Source organism: Neopsephotus bourkii, unplaced genomic scaffold (assembly GCF_033783945.1).
Source record: "Neopsephotus bourkii isolate Nb327-2 ecotype Australia unplaced genomic scaffold, CSIRO-AGI_Nbou_v1 NB_518, whole genome shotgun sequence".
NCBI classification, from domain to species: Eukaryota; Metazoa; Chordata; class Aves; order Psittaciformes; family Psittacidae; genus Neopsephotus; species Neopsephotus bourkii.
In genome coordinates, this window is record NW_026901019.1 from 1,847,880 (window position 1) to 1,861,834 (window position 13,955).

At 42.4% G+C, this 13,955-nt stretch overlaps 1 protein-coding gene across 7 annotated transcripts in view; it reads right to left on the minus strand.

The window, feature by feature from the left end:
• Positions 1–1,343: 1,343 nt before the first annotated feature.
• The window catches only part of LCLAT1 (lysocardiolipin acyltransferase 1), a 118,267-nt gene continuing 105,655 nt past the window's right edge, over positions 1,344–13,955 (minus strand). For all 7 annotated transcript variants that reach the window (XM_061350542.1, XM_061350538.1, XM_061350543.1 and 4 more), the window contains one exon: positions 1,344–5,444. In XM_061350542.1, the coding sequence (XP_061206526.1) occupies positions 4,936–5,444 (509 nt within the window). In that variant the 3' untranslated portion in view covers positions 1,344–4,935. The remainder of the gene's footprint in view (positions 5,445–13,955) is intronic.

Sequence of the window (13,955 nt, forward strand, 5' to 3'; positions counted from 1 at the left end):
CAGCCCCTGTGCCTGCCTCTCTCATGCAGCCCAGCATGAAGGATCTCAGAAGGAGCAAACACCCTTCTCCTCCCGAGAGCAGCAATGCCTATCTGAGAAAACACAGGCAGTCTTTTGCTCCAGCTCCTGTCAGCATCCTGCATATCCCACCAGCAAAGAAAACAGTGACTTAAATAACTCCACAAAACGGGATAATGAACCACACGGGGGCCAGACTGGAATAAACCAAAGACATCCCCTTAAAAATTCAGAGCCCATCTCCGCTTCTGCTGAAGATGCTGGGGCTTCTGAGAGGCCCAGTAAGGACAGAGGTGAGCTCTGCCTCCCCGGTGCCTCAGCACAAACCCTCTCCAGGATGGGAGTCACTCAAGCACGTTATGAGCATAGACTGTGCTCCCCACTCCAGGGAATAACTTCTGGTTGAGGCAGCCTGCAATCTGATTCGAAGTCCTCAGGAATTTAAGACAACCTTTTCCCTGCTGTATTGAACAGCAAAGGAGGTGTCTGGGGCAGCTGGAGGGTGAAAGCTTTGGCTTCCGTTACTATCATTTGCTATAATGGCAGGTAAGACAGAGAAATCTATGTTTTCATTGCATGTTTGTGCTCTGAGGGAACAAGGAGGAAGTGACGGCCGCTCAATACAGAGCATGGCTCATTTGGACTTGTGGGAACTGATTTGAAGGCTCAGAGGATATGTAGGCACTGCAGATTACCACCTCCAGCTGTAAAAACTGCTATCAGGATATCCGTTTCTTCTTGTCTTTCTGCCACACGCTGCCTGCTGGAGATGCAGGTGTTTTATAGGGCTGTGGCAGTCACAGCAAGGCTATTTCCTGTTAGGTAATGGGGAGCACAAGAGCTCCTTGGAAACACAACCCTCAATGGAGAGAGAAATTAAGGAGCCTGTGATCCGATGTTACACTAAAGAACGTGCAACTTGCAACAGCTCATTTCTTGTGTCAGTAATTACATGGGTTTTAACAGGATAGAGCTAAAATGGAGGACTTCCCTACACAGCACTACCTAACACTCTTTCCAGCCACAGCTTACTAACAATAGTGGTTAAGCAGTAAAGCAGGTTCAAAGTGAGATGTACCTCTTGCACACTCAAAGGTCTCCATTACATGAAGAGGGTAGAAAAGAGAGTACAGCCAGCTGCCCCTTTCCAGCCTCCCATGGAGAGAAGGGAGTCACACTGCCCCAATAGCCATAAACCATAGGTTGAACACCCAAACAGACACCCGTCTGCCCAAGACACAGCATATGATTGAAAACAAAGTTTGTTCTTTATGAGTCCATACAGAATATGTCATGCAGTACAAGGAAAATGGCAAAGTTAAACGTTTGATGCTTCAGGTCTTTATTGTTGCTGTAGAGTAACTGGTACATGGTTAAACCATTCTAATATAATCAGTGAACTCTGAAAACTAAGGCTTTCTGTAGGTTTGTAGTATCCTGGTGTTTCCTTTCACTGAGTGTACATATAAAATCAAGTTATAAAAACACAGATCTTTGTTAACACAGATTGATGCAACGCATAAAATCGGGAACTATGCCTGTATGATGAAGACAACACCTTTCAGACCAGCTTTGGGCCTTTTAGCTTTGAAACCAAGAGAGAAATGTCTTGGTCTGACATCCCACTACGCATATGACACACACAGACGGCAGGATTTCAACCTTCTGAGCAGAGAGTAAGAAACCCCTGATGCTGATGAGGAAACATCTGATTGAGCAAACAAGAGTAGTGTCTTTAAAGCACGTCACTGATCTCAAATGATGTAAGCAAGACCTAGGAAGACCTGTAAGTCCCATAGACAGGGCAGTTGCTGTTGAGCACTGCTGCTGCTGGGACTATGAGAGGAGGTGAACTAATGAGTGAGACGACTGTTGGTGCCAACTGCATCCCATGGAAGAGGGGTGTGTGTGATTCTTGGAGTATTAGCACCTTTAACCCAACAGCACTGAATGATTTACCTGGCATAGAATCATAGAATCATTTAGGCTGGAAAAGACCTTTAAGACCATTGAGTCCAATTGTAAACCTAACACTGCCAAGTCCACCAATAAACTATGTCCCTAAGTGCCATCTTAGTATACTTTGAAGAGGGAAAAAGTGTAAGAACAAAAAAGTCTAGAAAAAAATGTGTATATTAAGAACCTTTTGAGCAAAGAGCTACATTTTGACCAAAGAGGGAAAAAAGCATTCCTGGAAAGATTTTCCCCAGTTCCCTAACCACTTTGTAAACAAAGAAGTTCCTATATCCACAAAGCTTTTTCAGTTTTAGTCATTCTCTTCCCATCTTGTATTTCTGATTAAGATGGAAACTGATGCACATAATCTGAAAATCTATGTCAGCCACAAAGCCAAAACCCCTGCCTGTGAGAGGACGAGTCTTCACTTACCATGTGCTGCCCCACATCATGGAGTCAGGCACTGCAGATGTGATATTAGCAGCTGACAAGAAGATCATTCCTCTTTAATCCAAATACAAGTGAGAAGAGGATGAATTACAGATTTGCAGGATGTTCACCACACTGTATGTTTGGCTCCAGCTGGGAGAAAACCCCTTGTAAGAGTCAATGATGGATTGCATCTAATCACATACAGATGAAAATCTCCCACTGCTCCATGCCCAAGATTCACACTGACTTTTCTGATACGTTTGGTGGTACCACAAAGTTCTCTGACTGACTGAAGTAAGTGTAGCTGGTATTTATGTCACCAACATGTATAACCTGTTCTCCAAAGTCATTCCTGAAGACTGTGTTAAGGCTGTTGGAGTAGGCTGGCCATGGTTACTCCTGGTATGAAAGCACAGCTGTGGCTCAGAACAGACTAGAAGAAGCCTTTTGGGTCTCCCCTGCATTAACCATAAATGAGGTTTTTAGGTTTTCCCTTGCAACGAGTTACCTGATGTGCTAGGAACTGCATCAAAGCAGAGTATTAGGCGAAGCAGAACCAGGCTATGAAGATTTAAGCTGCAACCATGCCTCTGATATCACAGAATTCTGCTTTAAAAAGCCCTCATAGTGCAGAAAGGGCATCCTTCCACTTGTGACAATGAAATATCAGTTGTCAGTCATCAAATACCAATATGAAAAAAACATTAAGAAACATAACCCTAAATATAAACCTAGATTTCTTGAAAAAGGGGATTAAAAAACCCAGAGTAACCCAGGTGGCTTCAAGTACTTCCCCCATAATAAACAATGTTGTTAGAAACAGAGATTAAAAAATACGTGTCACCTTGCAAGGGACGGTTGAATAGAAGCTGGTGATTGGTTCAAGAAATGGTCCTTGATACAAACACATTAGACAGACATGCTTAGCGTTGTAATTTAGAAGAAAACAGATGTGTCTCCCATGCTGACCCAATGCTTGAGATATTCATCAGTCTCTGTGCTTTCACATTTCATGGCAATGTCACCCAACAGATGGAGCCAGGCCATCTCGGTTTAGCTCAACCAAGCCTTCATGCAATAAACAACAAATGCTGAGTAAGTCGGGAAGGTTTTATAGCAATACAGTTGATTAAGTGGTCTAACAGTTTTGAGGTTTAAATCCAAATCTAACCTGAAGTGCCCCTGAAGTGCTGGCAATGTTTAGGTCTTTTATTATGTGAGCATGAATATTATGCTTATTATATATGACAAGGAACATGCTTGGAAGTGCCTTGTCTGAGTTTAAGCCTTTGGATTTTCTGAATGTCATGAAAGTAGGGGCAAGTGTTATAATGGGAACCCCAAAAGAAGTTCCCAGCGATTGCAAAGGAGGTTGGAAGAAAAGCATTGATGGCATCAGACAATCAATACCGCAAAGGAAGGTGCAGCTCAAGTTCCCTGTGCTACGCTAAGTCTGAAACCCATCCCTTGTGTCTGTAAAGAGACAACCATTGCATCAGATGCATTTCAACCAGTCTGGCTGACACACATGGGACAAGCAGTCTTCCTGATCATCTACAAGGACTCTTGAAATGCCTAAGGAAGCAATGTAAAAATCAAAACAAATGCTTCAAAAAAAATGTATCTTGCCTAGCCTGAAAAATAACTAAAATGTTTTCAATCAAACAGTGTCTACGAGGAGAACTTTTGGAGAAACATCTGCCAGCTACTCACAGACAGACGCTTATTTTTGCCTCTACAAGGAAAAGAAAACAATAAACCAACAAAAAAACAGCTCCCCTATCCCACAGCTCTGGGTACTACAGTAGAACAAGTCTCCCACAGCTATCAGGGAGATGAAAACAGTATGGAACAGTGAGAAATCAAAACTTAGCTGCACAGGTCTATGAAATAATCAGTTGAGACTTAAGTGGAGGCAAAGCCAGCACTGTTTTCTGTACTACAACACAAGACTGCAAAGCTTAAAAATCCTTCTAGTGACCAAGCCAGTGTGGTGGAATAGCGGTAGGTTCAGTAGTGTTTGGAAAAGCTTATGCAAAAATACTGTTTTAAAATAAGAAGCCTGAAAACTTGAAATAGAAAAAAGAAACAACCTCTCCTCCTTCCATCTACCATCAAAACATCATTTCCAAACCCAGTGCTTACTTCATGACAACATGGTCATACAGAAATCATACATCTGTCTCTCTTAGCTGGACAGCTTGGGTTTCTACATCAAAGTTCAGTGCATGTCACATTTATTAATGTCCTTATGATTGTTCAATAATCCAGCAATTTGTTTGCTAATTACAGCAGGACGCAGTTGCTAGCTGCTTGCAAGAGCAGTGTTGAAATTACATTCAGAGATAAAAACTACCATTTTCACGTGTAGCAGTCACTAACATTTTTCTTTCTCTTCACAGAATCAAGTGCAAATGTCTAACAATGGCAATAGGAAAAGACAATTCTCATGCAAAAATTCTTCCCTGTGCATAAAATTCACAGGACATCTCAAACCCACCCATTTTTACCTCTTTCTCTACCCCAGAACTAATTGGTTTTTACTTTCATGTCATGAATTTTCTGTTGCTTTTTAAAATATCGATGACAAGCGAGTTCAATTAGTTCCAGCCCACCAAATATCTTTTGCTGCACAACAAAAAAGATGATCATGGCTGCAAAATACCATTGTGCAAAGCTGTAGAGGTACAGCAGTGCAAGCATACCCAGCGGGAACACCGTCCAATACAGGAGTGAGATGCACTTGACCGCGAGGACCCTGAGCTCAGATTTACATGGTGGAATAATGCTTTGCCCTGTTGCACTGAAGCATTTTCCGCCTTCATAGAAGTGTCGGAGTCTCTCCTCTTTCTCTTCCCAACGTTTCCGGCACCAAAGCTGCAGCTCCTCCTTAGAAATGGGGACTGTCTCTATGGGGTATCTCTGGACGTGGAAGTGAATCTCCTTTGGGAAGTTTCCATTCAAAAGGTGCTTCTCTGTCTGAGGAATATTTTGGGGGTATGCCACAGTTATGTCATGGATGGCATCGAGATTGTCACCTAGAGAAAGGTTCAGAGGGGAAAGAAAACAATCAGTACAGATCATGCAATGGTCAGAACATTAATTCACTTCAAGGCGTGACTGAAAACTGTCCAAATTGTGTCAGAAATCCCCAAGGTACATTAGCTATGCAGAGTATGTTGTATCTGCTAAAATCTCTGAAAAGCCAAACATTTCCCAATCATTATCTGTTCCAAATCTGAGCAAGAAACTTTGGGAACAAAACTGTACGCAGTACAAACTAGCTTGGAATTACAACAGTGAGTAAGAGCTTAAAATCCAGTTTAAAGGAGAGAAGATGCTAATATGCGTATGCATTCTTGGATAAAGAGCACAGTATGTGAGACTGATCTTCAGTTAGTCATATCTGTGCTGCAAGATGGAACTGCTTTTAACTAATGAAATATGATTTAGTGTATGTTCCTGTGAACACTGAAAAAGATTCAGTTTGATCTGGAGCAAGCAGCATACACAATCCTAATCCATTGAAGACTGAGAAAACATAGGTGAAACATACACCAGCTAAGTATCAGGAGCTCATTAAATCTAGGGTATCTCATAAAGGATGAGGAATATCTCTGTGGCTCAGCCAGCTTTGCAGAGAACTCCAATTAACATGATTGCTCTAAGTATGCCCAGTCGCTACTGTAAGGAGGTGAGCTGCTGCTTACTGCATCCCAGATCTGGTAAAGACAAAAGTACAGCATAAATAGTAGAGAAGCCCAGCTTTAAGTGAGTATAGTTAACATTTAAACAGCAATTCTGGATTAGAAATTCAAGCAAACACTGATAAAAACCCCCTCTTTATTAAAAACCTAACCCTTACTACCACACCTGATCAAGCCAACACTCTTGAAAGGGTATCAGTATTGCCAAAGTGGGGTTTGCTATCTTTGTGCTAAGGATTGTTACACTTTGTGCGTCTCTGTAGTAGGTGTTTTTACATTTTGCATTCTCTAAATGCCCTCGCTATCCCCCGGCCTCTGACCAGACTTTCTTTTTAGATTTCATAAAGTAAATTCTGCTAGTGTAAAACTGATCTAAAAATAGGTGCCTGGTGCACTGGATGTTGCATAACTGTGAAGTTCTGCCAGCAGTGATTTATGCTGCTGTTTTTATTTGCCTGGCTGGCTCAGGGCAAAATAGAATTGGAGACTAAAAGCTGTCGCCAGTTGCAGCGATTGAAGACTTTAGTTCTCATAGCTGATGTCACCTCTTGCAAAGATGATCAACACCTACTCTTTTGCCCTGCTCCTGCTTTTCATTTGCTCCCCTCCCTTGGCATTTTGTCTTTCTGTTACAGCTCTGAAGATGACAGGGACAGAACAGAAAGTTACTTTAAAAGGCCATGTTCAAAATGATGTATCTAAAGTTCAACTCCAAATATCACAAGAGGGGGAAAAACCCTATTCAGCCTTTCAGAGTATTTTATAACTCTGCTGTCTTATAGCAATCTCTCTTGGACAGGTTTGCAGCAGGTTGTTTGGGTTTTTAAAGAGCTATGTATGGCTCCTAAGAGGTCTATCAGAGCAAACTCAATACTCCAGCTTTTGTCCAGCGATGGGATCACATTCTATCAAAGCAGAGAATCACTGTATTCCGCACAGATAAAACCTGTCAGACCTCAGTCCAGAACTGAACATATCTTGGAAACCCAGTCCTTACAGAAGGAAATGATAGCCAGCCTGCTGCACCTTAGCACAAAGCATTTTTATTTTGAGAACTGCTTGCATTTTTCCTCCCCCTACACCAAATACTTCAAAAGGAATTACAGTCATCCTACAGGACAGACATCCCCTAATTCCTGGCCCAGCCAGGCGAAGGGCTGCTACATATGCCTCTAAGATATATCCATCTCTTATAATCTGTCTATAGCTCCTGAGGTCCTAGTGGCACATAAAACCTATGCACTTCAGCGCAAGAGGGAGGCCAGAAAGGTTCAGCCTTCCTGAGAGCCTTGTATGAAAAAAGTCTTCTATGAGATGAGGTTTTGGCCAAGTGGGTTTCTCACTCACCATGCAGTCATTTGTGTCTTGCAATGGCCGTTAGTCTGCCATTGCAAATGTTCTTGAAGAACCAAGGCATTACTCATAAGGACCACTGGCATGCAGACCACAGGCAGTAAGTCATCAGATTTGCTTAAGACACAGATTTTCTGACTCTGTACAAGTGGCACTGGCAGAACTGGGAGGCTTCCCTGCACACACACACACACAGCTGGTCTGATCTCTTCACCAGGTAAATATAACTCTTCCCGTGAATTCCTGATCAGAAATGGGGAAGCCTCTGCTCGTTACTTATGGATCTGTAGCATCCCCAGACAGACACCTTCCAGCAGGGCTTCACACCAGACTGCAGAAGGCCCACACTACACTGTGGCTTCTAAATTAGTCCCCCAGAACAAAGCTTAAAAAGCCACGCAGAGGAGGGTGGACATTACCCTTTCTGGATTACAAATGCAGAAACCAAGGCAAAGGATGATTACATGAACCGGTGTGTCCAAACTTGAACCACTATCTCCTAATGCCCAGCTGCAAGGTTCACCTATGAAAGTGTATTTTACATAAGAAGAAAAGAAACTTCAAAGGTAGATTTAGCATATCTGAAAGCACAGAACATCAGAAAGAGAGAAGACCAGAATACCAGATTTCATATGCAAGAGGATTAGAGCCTTTCTCAACAGGCCCCTTGTTTGGGTCATACATATTTAAAAACTCCACACAAATGGCAGCCTGAAGCTTTAATGCCCCAGCAAGGCAAGCATGTGGAGAGGGCCAGCTTCAATCAGTTTTCTACAGCTGCTGAAAGAAGCATGCCCTGCTAGTGTTAGGCGCAGTAAAGCTGCAGGAACCACACCACACACTTGAACAAAAGGGTTCTGCACGATCTTGGAACTAAATGATCTTTAAGGTCCCTTCCAACCCAAACCATTCTATGATTCTATGAGTCTCTGCTGATCTATCAATGGCATCTTTCAATACAGACAGGATCCGTGCACCACTGCTAAATGTGCTACAAGGAAACCTGCAAAAAAGAAGAAAAGTTATCGTAGCAGATTAAGGTAGACCATTTGTGAGCAGGGACAAAATTCCCTTAGGCTAGATTTAATCAAGCAGTTCTGAGCCTACATCCTTGCCTAGAGCATCTTTACTGTCTCCATTTCCCTCTGAACTTAAACTTCTTGCCTCTGCAGTCTGAAGATACCTAACAGCAGATCAATAGCAAGGTGGCAGTCAACCAGCAAAGGAAAGTGAAGATGCAAGGCAGTCACTGATTTCCCACCTGAATTTAAAGATCTACTTTTAAAAACCTGTTTCTGCACATTGTAAGAAGAAATTGCCCTAAAGGAAGCCACATCACTCTGCTCTAGTGGGTAAAAAATGAAGTAAGCAAGTGTATTTGTTCATAGGTCACAGAATCTGTTGGTGGACAAACCAGTTATTGCTATGTTTTTAGTGAAATCTAAGGGATCGTCTTTATCCACATCTCATTGAGGAAGGGATGAAGGACAGAAGAAACTGAGTAATGTTCACAGTTATGCATATGAAATCTAGTTAAGCTATGAAACTGCCATTAAAGCTAAGATGTCAGGGAGGTAGTCCAGCTCTTCAGGACAGAGACACACCAGTTTCAGTAGCTTCACAGTCTCAAGAACTTCTTCCTGCAGTAGTACAACCATATATCCTTCATACTGCTAAACACTCTTCTGTCTTATGCTTTATAAAAGCACTTCATGAAAGGAAACCTTGCTACAGTGCTTGGGAGTGAAGATAAAGTTTATGTGCAACTGTGGTTAAGCAGCTATTAACTGCATAACATACAGATGATGATTAATCCAAGAGGCGGTCTCCATTTTGGGATGATAAAATGCCTCAAAAGCAGTGTTCCTTTTCTTTTTAAACACTTTTTCCTTTTCTTTCTGTGCTCCAATCAAAGTTATTTCTATTTCAAGTTCTGTTGATACATGACATTACTTCAAGCAATTCCAATGCACAGCTGGTTGCTTTGGGCATTGCACTCAGAGGTGGCACAGGAAGAATGTACCAGGCTCATGACCAAATCACGGAAAGATACTTTCTTTTCAAAAACACTTACATGTTAAAATGAGGACGTTTTCTTTCACTACACCAGCTGTTGCATCGGGATTTTTATTCTATGTTAGAAGCTGCAGCATCTGGTAGCCCTCACATGCACAACCACAGAGTTCCCTTACCCCAGGAAACAGTTAAAAATAGGGTTTAATGAGAAGACAAGGCAGGCTGGGCTGATCAGGTGCAAGGCATATCCAGGCAAGTCTACTGACCACCCCCAGTTACGTGGGACCACCCCTTTTTACTCCTTATTTCTCTATTTTCCCAAACTTGCTCCTCCCAAACCACACTGAACCACTCATTTTCCCACTTTTGGTTCCTTCCCTAAATATCCCATAAATAAATCTTGTACAATCCATAAACACTCCTCCTGGGCATCCTCTAATGAGTCCCACAAGCAGCAAGGCCCCTCAGTCTGTAAGGTGATGGAGAGGAGCCTCTCCTATTGACTCACAGTCTGCAGCTCCCCATTACAGCCCTTACTGAGTTGGAACAGAGGTTCTGTTTGTCCATCTGGGTTTTGGGGTTGCCCTGCCTGCCCTTGTACCCCTGTGCTCCTTTGCGTGTGTGCTGACAAACATGTTATCTCTCAACCTATTACAAAAACCTCACAACCATCAGCCTCTTAACAGGTTCAAAATAAACCGAAAATTACTTTTAATTGCGTGTGTTCAGTAGTACCATGTCAGCACAGTATTTTAGGGGAAAAAAACCCCAGCATGAATGTAAAAGGCAGGATTAAACTATTTTCAGCTTCTTCTAAACACATTCACAACAAGAACTTTGCAAGGGAGCTGCAGTTGTTGAAAACTGCTAGAAGTGATGCTCAGCCCCACAACATAATCAGGAGTAAGTGGGCTGGTTGGGGATGGACCTATTACCCTCTGCTATGAGCATGGCTCAGGGGCTCGAGCAGTGCTCATTCCTCAGTTCTGGTTCACGTCAATGACAAGGACACTTTCTTGCTCATACTCTGGACTGCACAATGCTAAGCAAGCTCTCTGAGAAACAAGGGGATCTATATAAGCAGTGACTATGGTCCAAAATGATGATTCAGAACAGAAGCTTTTAAAGCCAAAATGGCCACCAGTGAGCCAAAAATGAGGATGGGCCCTAGGCAAATCCATGCAATGAACTGCTCAGACTCTCAGCAGTCTGGAAGGTGAATAGACAGCCAATTCTCCTTGGCATTAACAGTGCCATTATCCATTTCCATTCCTAGCAAGGATCTCAGCAGCTGTAATTTGTCCTACTTTAGCTATCATTGACATTACTTTAAATCTTACAAGGATTATAGTCTCTTCCCCCGCACTGATCCAGCAGAGAAGATGCTATTCTTAACCACAGTACATCCCAGAACAGCACATTGAGCTGCTGAGCCAGAATGGGAAGAGGTAGACTGAGATGCTCTCACAGCAAAATAATCATGACCACCTTTAAATAACCTATTCTGTGAAAAGTGGAACCAATGTGTGAGGCCCATTCATTTCACTTCCCACCATAATATAACTGGTTCCTTCATCACACAGCTCTACATTTCCAGGCTATTGTTTTATACACTGGCTGCAACTCCCTGACCCATCCCTTAATATCCTTAACTTTATATACACGTCCTTGGGAAACTCTACAGGAGGATGCCTGGCATTTCTGTAAATAAACTGATCAGCAACATAATCAAGGCAGAGATGGAAACAAGTAGAAGAAACTAGCTATGGTTCACTATATCTGAGTACTGTACATTACCTTTGAAACAAAGATACATCTTTGGACATTAAAACAAAGCCATCTAAAACTGCTTACTGGGAAATATTACTGTCTTAGCCCCTGAGATTTGAGTCATTTTTCTTTGAGGATACTGTAACAGGAGGGAGTAGCTTCAAAGATGTACAGCCCCTATGGGGAAGTATCATCCTTGTGAAGATGTAGAACTTCAGGCAGCCCTCTTTAAAGCAGCGGTGTCCACCAGGGTTAATCTAAAGTACTTTCAACTCAGTAGTTATTGGAAATCTTTTTTGGGTAAGTGTAGCCATCAAATAAGCAAACAAAAAGAGACAGAATGATAATGCTGGCCTTGATTAACAGACAAGAGCGATCTTGCATACAATTCTTTCTCTAGCTCTCTGAATTTCACCAGTGTTGTGATACAAGGAGAGAGGAAGACCTTCCACCTGCCAACACAAAGAGTTAAGGAAGTTGCACCTCTTGTCCTTGAGGGTGGGAGCCTGGGGAAGGGGGAGCCCTGGCTGCTTCCTGCTCCCCAGCAGGAAGGAAATGTGCTCTGGGTACCCTGTAGAGGAGTTAGAGGACTACTGGGATATACAAGGTACCTCCAGCCTGGCTAGTGCATAGATCAAGAGATATAAGGATGCCCTCATAGCTATCAGCAATCATTACATGCACTTAACTCATTTGATAAATACATTTAAATCACATAGTTCTACAGCCTAATGCCACCTCTCATTAATGTGTAAAACAATACCACTAACTGAAGTTGTTAGGGAGGGGATCTGCTTGACTTTGAAATCTCTGCAAACACCTCCTTTAATTATTTTACGACTAGACAGGAATGTTATCATCACCTAATCTGATCTCCTGAATAACACAGGCCACAGGAGCTTATGTACAATGCTTTCAAGCTTTTAACATGAGATTGGCAATTCCTTTAATTAATGGGAGGGAGGTATGTGTATGTGTACGTTACATTTATACTTTTACTTGCTGACCATATAATTTGGTTAAACTAAAGAGCTGTTCCTGCTCACGTGGGTAAGTGTCTGTTTGGTCTGCTAGCCACAGAAGTTGCTCCTGAACAAAGTAAACCTACCGAGCTTCTGAAATGTCAAAATGAAGCATGTTTTTAGAAGCTCAAATCCCTTTTGAGCTCTCTGAATCTCTTCTAATATTCCATCACACTTTTCAAAGTGTGGGTGCTGGAACTAGGTAGAGTTTTCCAAAATGGCCTCTTTAAGTCCATACACAGACATCTAGTGCTAACGTGCCCACTTGGTTTTCATTTTTATGCCTCCAAAGACTACATCCTTTCTTGTAGCTACAGCCTCTTTGTGAGAGCTGATATTCAGCCTGGTTATTAAGCATTACAAAGCCCTTTGCCATATACCTAGAAGGCAATAGAGCCAGCAAGCTACAGCAAGTGTCCTAGGATGGCACTTGGGTAAGATATGAACCAGTGGTACTATGATGGCAGAAGTAGATCTATCCTCTTCTATTTGAATACAAGGGATCCCCTTTTCTTCAGCAAATAAACCTGCCAGCTCCCTTCCTCCTCTCCAAACCAAATCTGAGCTAATACAAGAAGGGAGACACAGTGTAGTTCAGTTATGGTAGCAGAAGTGCTGTGGGAAAGTTGGGAAAGCTAAGAGCAGATCAAGATGTATATTATAAATTAAGATATATTCAGTGCTAAACTGATTCTTAGTTCACGGATTAAACTGTACAAAAATACTTAAGCACATGTTGAGCCAAAGCAAAATACAATAGATTTAGCTCATAATTACTGCAGGCATTGTTTGCACAGCTATGCTTTATGGGATAAATACAAGTATGGGCTGTGGGGATGGATTTCATGCATTTTGGAACAGCTTACAACCTCCATTAAGGTTTTACTCTGTCTTGCCACATCCCTGAGCATGGGCCCTCCAACCCAGATGCTACCAGCGCCACAGGCAGCTCATGTGAAGCACTGCACATGGCTCCTGAGTACTGCTGTCAACACAAACCAACTAATGACTGCAGGAAATGAGTTTACCCATTTAAGACACATCTCTGAGCAGATGACGGAAGGGGAAGACGCAGCCATCGCAACGGGGAACAGGTCAACCCAGTGCCTCCATCCGCAAGACTGCCTGGGGGCTGCTGCCCTTTGGTCTTCCCTCCCTGGCTCTGAAGGGTTATTTTACAGATTGCAAAGCAAAAGCTGGTCGAGCTATAAATAAAATACAAAAATATGTGGAGAGGATGGAGCTCAGGGATAAAAGGGTTGGAATAACAAGTTATTTTCAGTCACTAGGGATGACCAGGCATAACTGACTCACCACTCTTCACCCTACCATTCCCAAACTATATTTATCAAATCCAGATAACAAAAATGCCATGTTTATTCCTTCACTTGCATAACTGTTCTCTTCCTACCTTCTGTACAAGTCTGCTCTACATACACGTATGGAATTTGGTTTTCATAGGTGTGTTCTATGTTAGGAAGGAGAAAGCATGTTGTTTCTAGGCTTATAGTATACCACCACTTTTTCATACAGAAAAATGATATTTCATATAACGTGAGAGGCATTGGTATGCAAATCTCCAACTCCACGAAGCTCTAACATGAATTTCCGGGCAAACAACCAACAGACAAGAATCACAATTATGCTTGAAATGAAGATAATGTACTATACTGCAGTATAG